The 19,410-nt window shown below is 34.2% G+C and overlaps 2 protein-coding genes across 4 annotated transcripts; both read left to right on the plus strand.

The window, feature by feature from the left end:
* The first annotated feature begins 611 nt into the window (after nt 1-611).
* Nucleotides 612-7,674, plus strand: LOC106071171 (epithelial membrane protein 2-like). 3 transcript variants are annotated; one of them, XM_013231213.2, is made up of 5 exons: nt 612-751; nt 4,156-4,263; nt 5,005-5,150; nt 6,046-6,195; nt 6,364-7,674. In XM_013231213.2, exons 2-5 carry the CDS (start codon nt 4,181-4,183, stop codon nt 6,531-6,533), a joined length of 549 nt encoding a protein of 182 aa, XP_013086667.2. In that variant the 5' UTR covers nt 612-751; nt 4,156-4,180; the 3' UTR covers nt 6,534-7,674. The 3 variants fall into 3 exon arrangements, with proteins under 3 accessions (XP_013086667.2, XP_055875304.1, XP_055875303.1); XM_056019329.1 differs by having other exon boundaries at nt 648-790; XM_056019328.1 differs by lacking the exon at nt 612-751 and adding an exon at nt 1,863-1,894.
* A 3,022-nt stretch (nt 7,675-10,696) lies between these two features.
* LOC129924503 (epithelial membrane protein 1-like) lies at nt 10,697-19,145 on the plus strand. The gene is made up of 5 exons (XM_056019335.1): nt 10,697-10,853; nt 15,495-15,610; nt 15,971-16,089; nt 17,763-17,912; nt 18,137-19,145. Exons 2-5 carry the CDS (start codon nt 15,528-15,530, stop codon nt 18,301-18,303), a joined length of 519 nt encoding a protein of 172 aa, XP_055875310.1. The 5' UTR covers nt 10,697-10,853; nt 15,495-15,527; the 3' UTR covers nt 18,304-19,145.
* Nucleotides 19,146-19,410: the final 265 nt, after the last annotated feature.

The raw sequence follows: 19,410 nt of genomic DNA on the forward strand, positions 1-19,410 counted from the left end.
TATCAGGGCAATAATAAATATAAAAAAAAACTTACCTTATAAATGACCAATAAAATGACAGAGCTAAAAATAATAATGTTATATTATACCTTAAAATATTAAAGAAAATAGTTAGACCCGTTTTCGAAATAAAATTTATATATAAATATGTGGGTGGCGCGGTGGCTAAGTGGCTTACGAACCTGGCTCCGAATCTCGGTGAAGACTTTAGTCAGGGAGAAGTAAAGGCGGTTGACCACATGACACCTTGCTCGCTAACCGTTGGCTGTAGAAACAGATGACCTTAACGTCATCTTCCCTATAGATCGTAAGGTCTGAAAGGGGAAACTTTACTTTTATACATATAGACATACATACAAGAATTATATAGGATTCATTAATATTCTTTACATAGACAGATCGTTTTATCTGCTCTCCAACCTACTTTAGCCACAGAATGTCTCATACATGATACACCCTAAGGTCAAATCAATCAAACGTCTTATGCAAACAAGCAATGGCATAAGCAGACTTGAGACACATGACGCAAACATGTTTGAAAGAACGATTCAAAGAAATGCTTTGAAAAGATTTTCCTTCTGACATGCAGGTGGGAGGGTGAGGGGTTGGGGAGATCTTCTGAATGGAAAATGTCATTTGGTCGTCAAGGCTTCCGAAACTTGCACAGAGATGAACGAATATAAAATGCCAAGATATAATCAGACAGTCAGACTTGTGTTTCTTTGTAAAGTGTTAGAAAGCAGAGTTTGTCGTAAGTAAAGCTTCTTGGTGGATTTAAGTGTTACTGCTGGTAGCTACATTATTAGTTGTGGAATAGCTGATGACTTTTTGGATTATAAAAAAAAGTTTGTTTTCAACATTAATATATATATATATACTTTTTTCCCGCATCTAGTGCAAAGACGCTGTCTGCCTGCGGTCTATTTAAGTCGCAGGTCACAACTGGGCTTGCGTTGTCATGTACTGCACTCATCCTTCAGTCTCGGAATGGAAGACATTGTCGTAATATATATTTCAGATGTGAACTAGAAATGAACAGTTCATAGTTTGCGTATCAAATAATTAATAATTGCTCAAATATAATTAATAGAACTAAATCTGTTTAACTATGTATAGTTAGGTTCAATTATTTCTCTTGACATTGTCTTGTAATTTACAGAATTTATCTTGAAAGTAAATGATCACATTTGTTAGCCCTCCAGTGAGACAATGTTTTTTCGTTGTTTAGACCTACATTCAAATAGACATTGTCTAATGTGTAAGTTGCCAAATTTCCTGTTTTTGAAAACAACAATGCGATCTATGGAAGACATCGAGTAGGCTTGCTTTTATCGTGTAGCATAAGTCACCAAGAAAAAAAATATATTAAAAAGAAAAGATTATTCCTCCTGTGTAAAACTTATAGAGTGATTATTTTACTGTTAATAACTAATGAATGGAGTTAAACTTTAAAACATGAATACATATTAACCACGCCCTATCTCCATCCACCCTAGTAAATGTACAAGAATCCAATAGACTTTATATTATTCTAATGATAGGCTTATAGATCTAGACTCTAGACTTAGAATGCGGTGCGGAATTTATTAAACTACATGCGGAAATACCCGAAGATGTAAGCCAACTTTAAATTACTTTTGTTATATTTTGAAACATTATTACGGCCAAACTAGAGTTTTCTCAGAGTAGTAAGTGTAGCTAGTAATTCTTTTCTCAAAGATAAACATGATTTGTGAAACTTTCTAGGAAAATCGTTAAAGCCGTTTTTGAGAATCAGATCCATCCAGCCTTTGCCCAGGTTCCACTCAGAAAGTGTGACTTGAATAGAGATATTGGAGAAATAGTTTTAAACTAACAAAGAGAGGAGACACCGAAGCATGATTTTATTGTGGAGGTCCATTCACATTTTTGAAAGCTTTAATCAAAATATTTTTTTAAACATTTAGTGATACTTTTTTTTTTTAAATGCCGCCACATTTTACAAGGAAGAAACAGAGTATTAAATCATTTTCCTTTTTTGTTTGTGGAGTGTAAAGCATTTAGTTTACGCACTGACGCAGATCTGGAGCTACTAAGTGGACAACCGTATGGTTTAAGTATTGTCGGTAAAAATGCGAAAAAAATATTTGACGGAATAAGCGTAAAGGTTTCTGTGAACGTGCCTCTCTTGTCTCGGCCCCTGGACAGTAGCCCCGTCTTATGTCCCCTTAATCCGGTCCTGAGTATAATTGCTAATGTTTCCAAGTAGTACTGAATAATTATATAAGTACATAAAGAGAATGATTTGGGAGTCCTTATGTGGGCAATAACTTTAAAATAAAATTAAAAAAAAAAAAAAGACTAGGCTGAGAAGGAATGTTGACACAGTAGAGGATAACGGAGCTCCGCCCAGGTCTAGGACTTACAAAGAGGCTGTGCTCAATGCAGACATTGTTTTATGTGTTTGTTATGTCCTCTTGTGAATAGACATTTCTTTAGTTGAGTTGGCTCCCTTAAATTTATTACAATATTAATAGAAGAAATTGAAACCTACAGAAAGTAATCAGCCTATAGACTGGAAGAGGCCAGTTTTTACAAGTTAAATGAAACGTTAGTACGACCAAATCTACTTTGTACTGATAGGAAGGGAAAGGGAGAAAACTATTGCTTGACTATTACGATGTTTTGAAAGTTCTAAGCCTTGGGCTAGTGGAACACTTTTGAAGGTCAAAACTGAACAGATATAGTCCAAGAATAATACGATTTGTTATTAACGATTGAATATCGAAATGTGTTTATTTGTAGCAAAAGTCAGATAGAATGTAAGTAAACAGTCAGAGTCTAAGACTAAGATTGCTTTATTGATTCTTGTAGAAAGTTGTTATGATGACAAGGTCAATGACTCTCTTCACAAACATAAAAACAACATTAAATACATTCACCTAAATGGAACAGACACAACATAAGGAGTTCATTGGGTGACTACACATAGACGTCTTGATCCTTTTCATGTTTCCTAGTCAACGAGTAGCGCTGATACAGTCTGACTGAGTAAGGAACAAACAAGTTATTGTATCGTTCGGTTATCGTCTTAAGGAAGTCGCCCAATTCGCAACGACTTGACCTAGTTATGATGGAGCGGGTGGCTGTTGTCTTTCCAGATTTTTCCGATTTTTCTGAGACTTTTTTGTTTAAAACGTTCCTTTAAATTAAGTAGCGTTGTGCGTGTGGTTATTGATGCTCTTTGTATAAGATTAGGATAGCCCCCTAATTCTCACATGTCTCTCACTAAACAATGTTTCTAAATAATTCCAAAATGTGTATCTTTGCTATTTCTGTACAAAGTATTACATGTTTAGGCCTATATCTTCTGCTCATGGGCGTCTTGTAAGTTGACCCTCTATTAGTGGACGTTGATAAGCTAATACAATTTAAAAGCTGACAGCTTGGCGTACGATCCACTACCCAAATATCTCAATCTATCCGATGTAAAAGAAAAAAAAGTCTCATTTCCTGTCAACAAACGATAATGCAACGGTTCAATATTGTAATAGACTCAATAGGAAACTGATTTTGTTGGCGCGTGTCTTTAATTTTCAGCTTTTAAATAAAGAATATTGTTTTTGTTATTTATTCTTTTTGGACTTCACATCAAGAATAGATAAAATTGTTGAAAGACTCTAGAATTTACCAGAAAACAAAATAATATTTTGTTTCAAAAATCAAAGCTTCTATTAAGTGTAATTGTATCCATAAGTTTGGATCAGTCATGTGATCAAATTTGTAATAGATCTGGACAAACAATACTAAATCATACAGACAGAGAGAGTTCATTTAGGCTTTGTAAAAAGTACTTTGTGGTATCTGGATCTAAGATATAAAAAAATAAATAGGTCTACAAATAAAATTGTAATTTTGAGGTATTAAATAGTAATTTATATGTGTACCTTTCATTGCGTACCTGTATTTGTTTGCCTATTTGTGTACCTATTTTTGGAACATGTATTTGTGCACCTGTATTATATGCACATGTTTGCCTGTATTTGTGCACCTATTTTTGGTGCCTGCATTTGCGAGCCCATATTTCATGTATTTGTGCACTTGAATTGTTTATCGGTATTTTTGCATACGATCTTTTGGCTTGCTGCAGCTTTTTTGTTTTCTTTTTTATTGTAGGAAAACAACATCCGCTACAATCACCATGGGAGTTAAGGATGGTTTTATGTCAGCTAATACAATAGTGAAGATTGTTTTCTTTGTGGTTCTGTTGGCAGTCATAGTCAAGTGAGTAGCGAACGTTTTAAACGTTCTATTTCTGTGTAGGTTATATAGATTTAGAAGTTTAACACTAATGTATGTATTGTTTTAGATGTTTACATGCTTTCATGTATATGAATATAAACAACAGTCTTAGAAAATATGAACTAAGCCGTTTCTCGTTATTTTATACATTTCTTAAACTTGTGAGATTTTCTGAACTGGTAAACTACGACAGTGCCTCAAAACTTGGACAAAGTGGGATATTGTATAACTAACGGGGACATCAAACTAAAAATGAAAGTGGCAAAACAAGACTTTTCGGGAGTCCATCAATAAATGTATATATATTGTCAAGTTTCATAGTATAGCAACAAGATTACAAAAAGATACAAATAGAGATACCTTACCTCCCCCACCCCCAACTGCTCCAGAGAAAGAATATAGATCATAGAGTATTGAGAAAGTTAAAATCATGAATTTGAGCTAAACAAAAACAATTGGTATACAAATATTTCTAATAGCACAGATTTATTAGTGTCAGTCAAGATCTATTACACAATCATTACATGTCATCGCAGATCCAAACTAATTCATACAACAACGCTGAATAAAAATTTAAGTTTTTCTGGGTTAAAATCTTTTTAATACTTATAACAAAGCTCGACCCCGGTAATTCCAGGAAATGAAAATGTATTCATTTTCATAGCAATAATAATTTAGACTATTGCTATAGGTTAAAATTGTGTGTGTGTTGTTTCCCCCCAGCTGGATCGCCTTCTGCACAACATCATGGTACGTGGTGAAAGGAACTCCTCCCTATACATACCATGGTCTGTGGAGATCATGCAGTGGCACAGCATCGTCATCTTCTCCTGCTAAGTGCTCTTTTGTGTACGACGGCAGCCCCGACGGTAAGATCTGAGACTTACAATTTATAGTATCCTTTTTTTCAAAGCATGTCACATAGTTCGTATTGTGCTATTTACATTTCTTTCGGATAAATTAGTTGACAGTGTGGAACTGCTGTGTGGCCGACTTTAGCTAATACCCAGGCATTCATCTCATTCTTCTTGAGATGACCCATAGTCGTATCTATCTATCTATCTATCTATCTATCTATCTATCTATCTATCTATCTATCTATCTATCTATCTATCTATCTATCTATCTATCTATCTATCTATCTCTCTCTCTCTCTCTCTCTCTCTCTCTCTCTCTCTCTCTATATATATATATATATATATATATATATATATATACATATATACATATATATCACAGATTGAAACACTCAGCATTCAAGTAAACCAGAATATAGTTTTATGTGCATTCATTTATTGCTTCTAAATCGTAATTAGTCTTAGATGCAATAGTTGCTGGAGGCCAAGACGTTTTATAGGGCAGCTCTCTTTTCCCGTTGTCTGTCGCTCAACTTTTGAAAGCTCTTCAACTCTTTGGTTTTTTTCTGAACCAGGTTCTAATCGCTAGCGGATCTAAAACTTTTGAGTAAGTGAGGGGCGATTTTTTTCCAAAACCTCACACTACATCCCAGTAAACCCTAACCCCATGTATAAACATAGACACACTCCACACAGCATATATATAGCCACCAGTGTACTAGATCTATACATTCTCTTAACCAGGATTCTTTCTCGGGTAGAATAGGGGGGGGGGAAGGGGCGGGCTAAAAAAAAATGTTCCATTGTTTGTTAATCTAATATTCATTAATCTTTCAGAGAAAAAGTCGCTCAATAGGTTGCAATAAATAAAACAGTTTTTAAAAATGTTTTTCTTGTGATATTTCAGACGACTTGGACGCTATTCAGGCTTTCGCCATCTTTGGTTTCATCGCTTTGAACGTCGGCTTTCTTCTCATCGTCTTGTACATGTTCTGGGGAAGTTGTAAAGGAAATGGTGAAGCTGGTCTAGCTGCAGCCATCACTCTCTTTGTCTCAGGTAATTAGTAGTTTCTTGTGAGTACGTATAGAGTTGTGGCCAATCAGGCAATACAATTTTACATAGGTGTATCTAGGTTGTTGTCTGTGTTTGATTTTTGTTGAAAACTACAAATTCCCATTTTTTGTGTGTGCACTAACCTAAATGACGTTTCTCTTTCCATCACAGCTGGCTCCTGGCTCATTTCTGTAGCCATCTTTGGCGCTAAATTTCAAAATCTAGGCGGGAATTTGGGTTACTCATTCGCCCTGGCTGTGTGCGCACTTATCTTGGCTCTGGTTGGTGGAATCCTGATGATTATTGGTGGTCGAGGTAAAAATTCTGTTATCTCAAAGTAATGTCAGTGTGACTGGTTTGTAGCAGCAGAGTCAACCAAGTTGAAGAGCTAACTATTTCTTCGCCTACAATGCCTTGTCCATTTGAATCAATATATATATATATTTAATTTACTATAAAATAAATCAACTGATTTCGTTCCTGATTGAATTTATAAAATGAATATTGAAAAAAAATCCAATGAAGATTCTTAAATTATTATCCTTTTAAAAAGCAAAGAAATGAAAAACTTTGGTTTTAGAAAAAAATTAGCTTTTCCCGACTGTTCAGCAACTTGTTTCGAGTATATTGGTCTAAAATAAATTATTTTATTCAATAAGTTGAGAGATTTTTTTCCACATACTAAACGAATACATTTCTACATTTCTGATTAATCCAGGCTATACATGAAAGAGACTAGTCAATAACGCTCTTCTATTGCTTGACTATTGCAGAATTATCTTACTGTACTGTTTTCTCATGACAAATGTAATTTTTGTGAATGAGTTATTTCAAAGCTTGATCTAAAGTGGTCAGTTTTTTTTTTTATGAATGCGTAAGCAGTAACACATGATTCAATCGATACTTAGGCCTACATTCTGATACACATTCATTTTAAACAGCTTCCATTTTCCGATCAGGTCTTAAACACGTCTATAGCTGTAGAGGCTAGCCATTGAGGCAGCCTTTGCAGTAACGTTTTAAGACCTGATTGTTGAAAGATTCACAACTTTACCTTCTTCTTCTTCTTCTTCTTCATCATCATCTTCTTCTTCTTCTTGTCTTGTTTTTGCATACATTTTTTAAAAACCTCCGTCCATTATTTGTCTCATTATTTAAGTCTCATAAAACGTGTATTTTCAAACCCACACAGTTCTAGTTACCTCGGTTTGTTACACTTTCTTCAACTATGGATATCATGTGTGATTTTCGTTTATTATGCCAGTAACCATGAACATGGCTATGATAACAATGTATCTAGCTTTATGGCTGGAGGATGCACCATTTTGATATTCATATTCTGTTTCTCAGGTGTTTCTTTTTGTTTTGTTTATAGTGAGTCTGTGATTTCACCTTGCTCATATTTATACTCAAAAACTTGTACTTGCATAACTACTGTAAGCGTATTAACATATATATGTGCATAGTAAAAAATAAAATAAATGTATATGTGTTGTTTTTTTTTCTATTTCATTTCTATCTATCTGCCTATTTGTCTCTATTAGTAATGCTCAAACTACGACCCGCTTGTATATATGGTTTGAAGAAGGTTGGTCACCACTGGTCTACACTAATACAGCATTACTTGGGGTGATGTTTTGCAAATAAAGTACTTCATTAATACAGCAGAGGATGAGGGCTACTGATATTTGCGTTAGCTTCGAGAACAGGAATCGTGAGATTCTGAGGAGGAAAAAAATAACTTTTACTGGCGAAGCAATCTAGTATCAATAGCTACCAAAAGATTCGGTTACCATTCAAATTCCAACATTTCTTTCAACTCTACCGATTACTGCCGAATAAATCTCTCGAAATATAGGCTTACTTTTTTCTTGAAATATATTTTACATTTACAGTGATTTACAATAATAAATCTGAAAGATTAGAAATATTTTTTACCAATTGTTTTTGGTTAGCGCAATTTCATGCTTTTAGCGTTCTCAATACTCTATGATCCTGTCCCTTGGCTGGACCAGTTGGAAAGTGTGAGAAAGAATGGGATATCTGGGTGATCGCTTTTTAAATGTATTTTTAAAAAAAGGGAACGACCTGAATTCGAACTTGTGGGCTAAAACCATCTCAGGCTTCTCAAGCCAACGCGGTAACCACTCTGCTAGCGAACATGGGAGATTGCATCGATTTTTTCAAATTCATGTTTGTGTTTACTAAACCACTAAGCCTCAGAGACAGCCTAATATACAGGGGACTAATTCAGCTCATACTACCACTTCAGTCAAATACTATTTCTTTCCCTTTACTTGCGAATACCAATCAAAATAATTTATTACCAATAGTTAATTAAGTAATGTTTTATTTATTGATTCTTGTGTATTCAGGTAACAGAAATATTTGTGCAGAATTTCAGCTTAATCCGATATTGGAGAAATAACGTGTACAAACTTTTGGCATGACAGACAGAGTAGAAAGTATGTTTGTTGATCGTTAAAATGTAGCTGGTTATTAAAAAAAAAAAGGATAATCCGACAATAATAAACAATAAAAAGCCTTGGAACAAATCACCGGGCTTAGTCGGTGGGTTCTGCTAGTATGTAACAGATTCCAATATTCCTATGTAAGTTATAAACTGAATATTTGTAATAGGATTTAACATATGAATTACGTGATTAATAAAAAATGTTCCAAAAGATTTAGTCTTTGTGTCGTACAACCCGTAGTGGAGAAACATTTGTTCTTGTTATGCACTGCATGTCATTTAGATGGACTTAATCTTGGGACATGTTGAGCTACAAACATACAAAGGCTATGTTTACCGACGGCAATGGACTTCTATAGGCCTATGTAAATACACAAACAAAGAAATCCTGCTGGCATAGTCGTTAATATTCAACTACGTCAAGTCAGTGAAGAATAAAATTAGAATTCAATACAGCTCCTTTTTATAACGTAATGCAGGGGCGGCCCTAGGCCACTGCAACCAATGCAGTGGGCAACGCACTTTCTTAGGCCCCGCGCTAATTCTAGGTGTAAATTATTAAATTAAACTTTTATAACTTATATCAGGGTTCCCGCGGCCCCAGAGCTCTTGAAAATCTACAGAAATTATTAAAATCTGAAATCTCATAAAAAATCTCCTGAAAAATAGACAAAATTGTCATTTTGGGATATCATTCTATGTGGAAAACGGCAATCCTACGCGCGAAAACAGAAAAAACGTCACTGCCAGCTTTTAAATAATAAAAATGTAATATGACTGTAAAACTTCTGTGCTATTAAGGTGGGGATGTGGAATAGATAGCGTCAAAGCATTTCGTTATCTGAAATGTGAGCGGGATTTAAGTAAGTTACAGAATTTGGATGATATACTGTATGACTTCACCAAATAACATTAGTTCAACAGTGAGCGTGATTTTGTACTTAGTAAAGAATGAATAAAATGCAAAGACGAATTGATTTTCTAATACAAAACTTTAATTTTCACTTATTATCATTATCGCTACCCAGACAGGGCCGCGCGCAATCCGTTTCGCATAGGGCCCTGCAATTGTTAGGGTCGGCCCTCATTTTATGAATATAAAAAAAAAATTATGAATATGATGAAAATAAAATGATAAATATAAAAAGAAATGAGAAACAATAAGTTTAAATAATGTTTCAAAGCTTATTTCAATTGACAACTTTAATCTCATTTGTTTCTAAAGAACCGCAATGTATATTACTAAACTACTGGTAGAGTTGTACAGTTCTCTTTTCTAACCTTAAGATTTATAAAGCAGACGATGTCAAGGTCATCTGTTTCTATGGCCGACGCTTAACGAGAGTGTCATGTGGCCAACACAACGACCAACCACGTAACTAATTGGAGCTGGATGGACTCGGGAGCGTCCTAAGAATCCAGAAATTCAAAATCCAAGTGTTAATCGAGATTCAAACCCAAGACATAAAGCGCTTTACCACTGAGCAGCAAACTGCTAAATAAATTTCTTAATACGTAGTGATAATAAAAAAAAATGACTTCCAGTCCGAATGCATTCATTATTATGCTTTTAGTGGATACAGGAACACTGGATGTAAGCCATTGAAAGTCCTATAAAAGTAGTTTTGTATATGGCATGTCTAATGTACTTTGACAACGCCGATGAGGTATATTAAGTTCATACAGCTTAAAGAAAGTGTAACAGATTTAGATCTAGACTTAATAACAGTTCTCTCTGCGACTGGAAAGTACTCCGCTATATCAGAGACATGAGCTACACACGATACCAGGTACTTCAGAGAGTATGTACTCGTGACACTGGGCAAAGCAGACTATGTATCCAACGTCCACTGTAGCCAATAGAATACGAATAATGCGGGTCAGAAGGGTTTTGGGTAGTACTTTCACTCATGCGTAGCGTAGCTAGACAATTATTTGACATTTTTGTCCTTTTTGTGTGTGAGGGTGTGGGTAGGGTCAGGTGTGTTTGTTGGGAGGGGAATGTGGGGCTGGGGTGGGAACAGAGTGGTGGGAATATTTCGGATCAAATTCGTCGCTCTAACTCGTCACCAAGGAAGCGCTGTAACAACACAAACAGGGCGCTCATATTTAACCACTTTAGACTTCGGAAACATTCACAATTCACCAGTTGGACGCCAGTGTGGTCAAACAGCAGACGTGACCTTTAGTAAGTACAACATAGAGGATATAACGGAATGCAACTATTTTTGTTCGAAGGACTAACTTATTGTGTGATTTCTGAAACACTTATCCATTTGCTCTTTATTCTCATAAGTGTTTCAACAAATTCTCAAATGTGCTAGTACACAAAGGACTGACAATTAGTCTAGCTCTAAATTAAAAATTAAAAAATTAAAAAAGAGAGAGATAAAGAAATGAGCCATGAAAATGTTTTTGAACTGAAACGAGGTATTTGTTGCAGATATAAATTACGATGAGGCATCGTTTACATTTTCTTGATCTAAATACAATTCATTTCATAGCAATGTTAGATCAGTGTGTCCTTTAGACCAAATAATAGAACACTAAGTAAGTTTCCCTTTCAGGTCTATAAGACAGATGATGTAAACGTCATCTGTTTCTGTGACACACGGGTAACGAGGGTGTCACGTGGCCAGCACAACGACTGCCAGGGCCGGTCTTAAGCCACTGCAACCTATGCGGCCGCAGTGGGCCCCGCACTTTCAAAGGCCCCATTTTAATTTAATGTTAAAGGGTTCCTGAAATTCTCCTGAAAAAGCGAAATATACGAAAAATTCATGAAAATCCCCTGAAATTATTAAAATCAATTGAAAACTCATGAAAATCTAAAAAAAGAAAACAAATAAAATTGTAATTTGTCAGTGTCAGCTTTCTTTCAATAAAAATGTAATAATAAGGCGAATTTAACTACAAGAAGAAGTTCCAATGCTTAATTTACTTTAATAGTCACTGTGACTGGAGTACAGATATAGATTTAAATCTATCTCGACCTTTTAAAAAATAAACAAAAGCAATATTTTGCTAGTCGATTATAAATCTAAAAGGCAGATCTGAATGTCATTCGGCTTTTTGTTGGAAAACTACTATCTACTGTAGACGGCTCGCAAAGTTAATTTGACAGTGATTTTGTACTTAGTAAAGAATGAATAAAATGCAAAGACGAATTTATTTTCTAATATAAAATCTTAATTTTGACTTATTATCTTTATCCATACCCAGACTGGGCCCCGCTCAATCCGTTTCGCATAGGGCCTCGCAATCTGTAGGACCGGCCCTAACGACCACCTATACTTTTCCCCAACTATCGATCATTAGCAATAAAAAAAAAGATATTTTGTTAATGTGACATTAAAAGATGATTTCTGATGATTTGTTAGACGTTATAAGAAGCTCATTCCATTCTTATAAAAACGTAAAAGTTAATTGCCAGACTTTAAATAGCGTTGCATTTAATTCTAATAATTTCTTAAACATGTGAAAGAAAATGTTTCGCTTTAAAAGGAACATCTTATTTGTGCTGTTTCAAGATAAGAAGAATAAGAGAATAAGAGAATATCACTGAACAACCCAGCATAGAATGTAGCTCATATGACAAGATCTTTTCCGTACGTAAAGTTATAGACGCACAGTCTCACACGCAAACAGAACATATAACACACAGATACACATGCCTATAGAACATATACCACATAGATACACTCACACATGACATGTAGCACAGAGGTACATGCAAACAGAACATATACCACACAGATACACATGCCTACAGAACATATACCACATAGATACACTCACACATGACATGTAGCACAGAGGTACATGCAAACAGAACATATAACACTCATACAAAACCAGGTCTCTATTCTTTACACTAAGAAAGCCTGTTGTGGACAATAAAGTGACTATCGATGCATTAAGTTTGTGTGATTGACTTATAAATTACAGACTTTCTATCCAAATGACCTAAGCGTGTATCCAATAGTTAAAACGTACTGAACGTGCTAGCAAGAGACAAACTCGACCATGTCATTAGTTTCCCTAGCAGATATAGGCAACCTGCTTTTATGGTACTAGAGGAGAAGAAGCACTAGTATAAATATTTGAAGGCATTGGGAATAAAAAAACGTTCCTTGAGCTCTTTGTCTTCAAGACTATTTTATTAGGTAGTTTTTTTGTGTTTTTTTTGTTTTGTTTTAAAGTAATGCTTTAGTGTTCTAGGAATAAGTGCAATTTTACATGTATAGTCTCTGTGTCTATCGAAGTACAGTGAATTTATAACATTGGTGTTAACCTAGTCAAATGTGAGTATTTATTTGTTATAAAAATATCAAGTCTCGGTTTTTTTCATATGTTATAGTCCAGGGATGGACAAATTACGGCCCGCCGGCCACATGCAACCCGCCGAAGCGCTTTATGCGGCCCGCGGGCACTTACAAAGATAAGATGTACTCTCAGATCATATATATATATATATATATATATACACAGACACACACAATGCTTTGTTATAAAATATTGAAACTTCTGATTCTTTGGATGAAGAGGCTAAAGAAAGCGAAGATTATTCTAATAGGCAATATATCACAACATTCAGTCAAAGACACAAACTCAGGCCAGTATTGATTCAATGCTATGAAGAATTGTGTTCAAAGTGTTGAGCTGCATTGAACAATATGGCAACAACTGGTGGCGGCCGTGCTTTGATTGAGAAAAGCATAGGTTTTAAATACAAATTAAAGAACAATATCCTAACCAAATACATCGGAAAGCTTATGTAAAGCTTGATTGAATATCAAACATGTTATAATACAGTATAACAGTATAAATATGAATCAAAAGACACTCATGGTTTACTATCGTATTTTTTACAGTTGTGAGTATATATATATATATATATATGTGTGTGTGTGTGTGGCCGTCCGTTCCCAATTTTTGTTAATGCTGCTCTCGATAGAGAAAGGCTGCCCATCCCTGCTCTAGTCTATCGTCAGTAGTTGCAAAATCCCAAACAGAGGATGTGTATTGTAAACAGTATTTTAACTACATATTTCTGGTTTAATTTTTTTAAAAATCTCTTTAAATAAACTTCATTTGTACTCTTAGTTTCTGAATCATATCATAAAGTGGCTATTGCACGATACATTTTATTAATCAAACTTAATCTTTTTAAGAGAGCAATTTTTAATTGTTTTATTTTCCATTTATTACTCTAATATTTGTTTTTTTCCCCCTGTGTGGAATGATGCTCTGATTGAGTTCCAATTTCTGTACTTCATATAAAAAAAAAAATTAATTCTCTTATCTTATTCATGGTAAACCAGTAACACAGACTAAAAACGCAAAATACCTAGGTGTTATAATAAATGAAAAACTGTAATGGAATCCACATATTGATGAAACTATCAAAAAATCAAACAAAGCATTAGGGTTTATTAAAAGAAATTTCTATAAATCAAATAAGAACATAAAACTAAAATGTTATTTAACCTTGGTTAGGCCAATAATAGAATATGCATTTTCTGTTTGGGACCCCTCAACTCAAGAAAACATTAAGAAACTGGAACAGACACAAAATAGAGCAGTGAGATTCGTAGCAAACGAATATTCACATTTGACTAGAGTAACACCTTTAGTAAAATCACTAAATTTAGAAAGCCTTCAGGACAGAAGACTCAAAAGTAAAGTAGCAATTATACATAAAACACTGAACCATAATCTTCAAATACAAAAACAAAATTTAATAAAATACTCAGAAAGACACAAAGATAAAGGCACATTCCTCATCCCATATGCTAGGACAAATTTGTACAAATACTCCTTCTTCCCTAGTGCTATTAGAGCATGGAATGGGTTGCCTGAGCTAGCCAGTGACTTAGCAGAATTTAGGTCATTAGTTAATAAGCATGACTGAATGCATGACGCGTAGGATGTAATCATCTTCTTTTTTTGAAGTAACGTCTGTATTATATAAGATAAGAAGATAAGATAAGATCATGTTTCGAAAATCCTAGATTCTATTGATTTTAATCTTTTGTAGGCTACATTTGAATAGCTTGATTACCTAGATCTGTTTAGATTCTGTACCTAAAAATTGCAAAATAATATTTATGAGACAAGAGTGCTCTTTTTTCGATGTTCAAATACTAGATCTAGATCTATATGTTACATAGGTTGGGGTTTAAAAAAACAACTTTACTTCTTATAACTACTATACAAAACAACGCCTTCTTTCAGCTTTTTTAAAAACGTTCATGACATTTTTTGTAGTGTTCAAAGATCTCCATGTCCAGTCTATATATAATATATATAGGTCTGTGAATAAGACATTCTTAAATGAATTGGGCTAAAAGATTGTACTTGCCAAATTTGTTGTACCTCTTAAGCAAGCGAGTGATTAACTTTGTCAAATGGTTTATCATGGAATCGTAAGATGCATTCGCTTATTATCTTAACCTAAATCATCAATTAAACATTTAAATTAAATTTTACACAACCTAAATTTCATCCCTTACAACTCTTTTGATCTTTCCCCACGAAAGTTAGGAAATGACGCTTTAAACTCGATCCCTTGAAAACTTATCCCATCTTTCTTTACTTTCAAGAAAAACATTAGCATATTAAGACTCATTGATACATTTAGAACCAAACCATTGAGATCTACATGCTTAAAATGTATTTAGAATGGCTGGACTTATTAGTGATGTTTTATATTTATAGTCTTCAAGCATCTTGTACCTACATACATAGTTTCTTTAGCAGCGCTATATAAAGTAAATTAGTAATACTACATAATAACACTATATATATATTTGTATAATCATCAAAGGTTGAATCGTATCTCTGAGACAGAAGCTTCAACATGGGAGTCAAGGATGGATTTATGTCAGCCAATGTCGCAACAAAAATAGCTTTGTTTGTGATACTCTTAGCAGATGTCGTCAAGTAAGTACAGTGTAATAAAATACACCGAAGGCGACCTATTAACTACTAGTGGTTATAGGCTACATTTAACACAGACACTCTGAAATATCATCTTTATGATTCTATATGATTCTTTATGATTCGATATGATTCAATGATTCTTCATGTTTTAGAGATGATAGAAATGTTTATGAGATTTTAAATATGTATAAAGAGAAGAAATTAAAATACGAGATGGATGTTTTAGAGCAGACACGCATGTTTCTGAGATGATACAATCGTTAAAAAAAAAAAAAAAATTTAGAGGCGATTTAGAGTTTTTTGTTTTGTTTTTGAAAGAGATGATACAAAGCTTATAAGGCATTCCCTTCACTTTTACAGTTGGATTGCTTTCTGTACAACATCCTGGCAAGTTATTGAGTCAACCAAATCGTACACAGGGCTGTGGAGGTACTGTGTCGGAGCAGGGGCATGCAGTATGCTCGATGGGTCAACTGACGGTAAGATGCCTACAGATTTTTGAAAGCGTCTATCTTTTGCGTGCCGAGGGTGCCAAGCGCCTGTTGCAACAAAGCTTTTCTGTAGAGACAGAAATATATAATTTTTGAAGTGTTTTCATACCCATTCTGACGCCCCTCCCTATTACGCAACAGTGCCCGGGGACGGCTACCCCATAGACCGTCGCCCTGGTACGCCACTGACTAGCTCATGTTTTATTTAGATGTTAATACAATAAGGTCCACTTATCACAGTTCTAAAACACTAGATTATTAAACACAAGACACTGTCAGCAATTTATTGAAATATTTTCTCTAGTTAATAAATGATAAAGAAATCACGGTGTCTGTTTCTTTCACAAAGACTTTCAACACCAGAAGATCGTCTGTATCTTTATTTAAAACTGATGTGTGTGGTTTTTTTTTTATATATTACAAGGAAAAACACAAATAAAATCTAGATTTAACTACAAATTAATTAAAAATGTAAAGCAATTATCTTATTATCTTATAAATACCAGACGTTCTTTCAAAACAAATAAATAAACGATAAATGCGTTCTACGCGTATCTTTTATGTTAATCAAATCGTGCGTATTGAAAGGGTTAAACAATTGACTATAAATCGCATGATAAGTGATCAGAGAATCAGAGAATCAGAAATGTCTTCATTTGAGAGCAGTAGGACAAAGTTTAGGTTTAAGTTTAGTATGTGACCCACTAGGAAATGAAGTCAACAATTCCTAGACATAAAGATAAACAGGTAACATAAAGTCTTTTTCTTTTTTTTTTTAAATCGAGCCATCCTTTATAAATATTCTGATGTGTTTCTCATTTTTTTCATCTATTTAATTCTTGTAATGTTTCATGACTGCAGGAAGTCTTTCCTCTGAGCTTTGCACCACTAAAGTCTTCTATGAACAGGCCAGCTCCTGACTTCTACATAAGACGGTGCACAAAAAGTTCGCCTATTGAGTTATTCAACTTTTTACTGATTTCAAAGAAACATTTGAGTCGAGTGTGGTAATTTCCGCTAAGCCGTGTTCATAATTTAAGTCAAGATGAGATGGTGATAATATTTTGAAAAAATTATAACAGTAAAAGCAGAGTTTTCACTGTGTGTTCAATTAGGTAGTTATTTTCCCCCCAAAGAAATTTCTAGGAAAAGCGTTAGAGCCATTTTCGAAATACCCCTGACCTCAGCGCACTAAAAATCTATTGAGCTAATAAGTGACACACACACATTTTTTAGCTTTTGTATTGTTGAAAAAATCGACAAAGTATTTGACGCTAACCGATATATTACTAGAGGATTAAAAGGATCAAATTGTTTATATACATACATACATATATTAGACATAACTGAATAGCAGCACCAGGGTCCAAGTTTTTAAGAGAGAAAGTAGTGAATTAAATGATACGAAAATAAGGGACTGCGCCGACCGAGGCTCGAACCTTTTACCCTGGAAACGACAACATCGCCTAGCGATAATTGAAGCTTTTGATTTTTCCAACAATATTAGTTTTACCCTTAAAACGCGTCTGGTAGTTTAGCCTCTAAACATCAGAATTGTATTTTCATTTTGTATGCACTCATTGTAAAACATCTCAGCACTTTAAGGGTTAAAGAAAAAAACTCAAAAAGCTCTGATAAGACTATTTTCTTTATAATTACAGATAACTTCGATGCCATTCAGGCTTTCGCCATCTTTGGCTTTATTGCACTGAACGTCGGCTTTCTTCTCATCGTCCTGTACATGTTCTGGGGAAGTTGCAAAGGAAACGCTGAAACTGGCATTGCTTCAGCCATCACTCTCTTTGTTTCAGGTAATTGCTTCAGCCATCACTCTCTTTGTTTCAGGTAATTGCTTCAGCCATCACTCTCTTTGTTTCAGGTAATTGCTTCAGCCATCACTCTCTTTGTTTCAGGTTTGTATGCAGAATTCTCAATTCTAAATAGTAGTTTGTAATATGTATCTCAATATAATTATACTTTATTGATCGGTCGATATAAGTAGATGTTTTCATAATTATTTTGTTCCACTTTAAAGCTGGCTGTTGGCTGATTTCTGTGGCCATTTTCGGTGACAAATATGATGAGGCAGGAAGGTTCGGCTACTCTTACGCCCTGGCAGTATGTGCTCTCATCTTGGCTCTGATTGGTGGGATCATCATGATCATAGGTGGCCGAGGTAACAGCGCTGTCAGCTCGAAGTAAATGGAAAATGTAAAAAGAGATGAGACGAGATCTAAACTGTTGTATATTTAGAGAATTTCCATCGAAGCCAGTATTTACATTCACTAACACGCAGCACTATAAAATGTTACGAGCTAAAGTCTCGCAATGTGAACCAAACGAAACATAGATGTACTGAATCTCATATACAGACACATTCGAAAAGCATTCTCTGTTGTACATTATGTCTGTTTTTATTTGTATTCATGCTATTTATTGACAAACTAACACACGTTTTAGCTTCTGATTGATTATAATGGATTATAACATCAGGCAAACATTACTTTTTACTTACATATAAACATCAGTAATGCTTCAGACGAAGAGGCAGATTTAAAAAGCATCATCCTAAGCAAGCGTCTTTAGTTTCTTATTAAATATAAAAAATTGTAAGTTAAATCAAAACATTGGTTTAAGTTTAATTCTTTTTAAAAAGTTTTATATATGTACAGTTTTACTTTGTAACTTTTCCGTCCTTATTTTATTACTCAAACAATGATCTATATATTTTGAGATCAATTATATATCTATATTGCAATGCATTTAGATGTTTAGGATCGAAGTAAATGTATGTCTAGGATATAAATAGGTTTATGGAGATTGTTAGAAAACGATGCAAGTAATTGAAGAAGTTAGTTATGTTGTTTTTTTTTTTTCATTTCATTTGATAAAACTTGCCTACAAAAGCTACACATCTGTCTTAGCTTTTTTTAAATAGTTTATACAAAGATTTATCTACGCATTGTATTTTTATTTAATGTAACAGCCTTGAATATTTACGATTTTTAAAAACAAAAGTAAAATGTTTATGAATGTTAAAATGACATGTTTGTATGTTTTTCTTCTTTTTTCAAAGTTACATTTTTAATGTTTTCATAAAATGGTGTAAGAGTAACTGTAAGACGTGTGGACTTTAAACAAAAAAATTAGCACGAGATGTGTGGGGAAATTAATAAAACACACACACACATACTGTTCACACACACGATATGAATGAAATCTAAAAAGCACAAGGTGTGTAGGAAAGCTTTTTTTCTAAAGGATAAAACAAGCCAGTCATAAGTGTCTTTGTTGTAATTCACCCACATT

The sequence above is a fragment of the Biomphalaria glabrata genome, chromosome 2, assembly GCF_947242115.1.
Source record: "Biomphalaria glabrata chromosome 2, xgBioGlab47.1, whole genome shotgun sequence".
NCBI classification, from domain to species: domain Eukaryota; kingdom Metazoa; phylum Mollusca; class Gastropoda; family Planorbidae; genus Biomphalaria; species Biomphalaria glabrata.

Coding starts and splice junctions, on each gene's coding strand:
- LOC106071171 (XM_056019328.1), top strand. Junction 5,151..6,045: donor GTACGACGGCAGCCCCGACG/GTAAGATCTGAG, acceptor GTGATATTTCAG/ACGACTTGGACGCTATTCAG. Junction 6,196..6,363: donor CATCACTCTCTTTGTCTCAG/GTAATTAGTAGT, acceptor TTTCCATCACAG/CTGGCTCCTGGCTCATTTCT.
- LOC129924503 (XM_056019335.1), top strand. CDS start 15,528: ATGGGAGTCAAGGATGGATTTATGTCAGCCAATGTCGCAACAAAAATA. Junction 16,090..17,762: donor GCTCGATGGGTCAACTGACG/GTAAGATGCCTA, acceptor TTATAATTACAG/ATAACTTCGATGCCATTCAG. Junction 17,913..18,136: donor CATCACTCTCTTTGTTTCAG/GTAATTGCTTCA, acceptor TCCACTTTAAAG/CTGGCTGTTGGCTGATTTCT.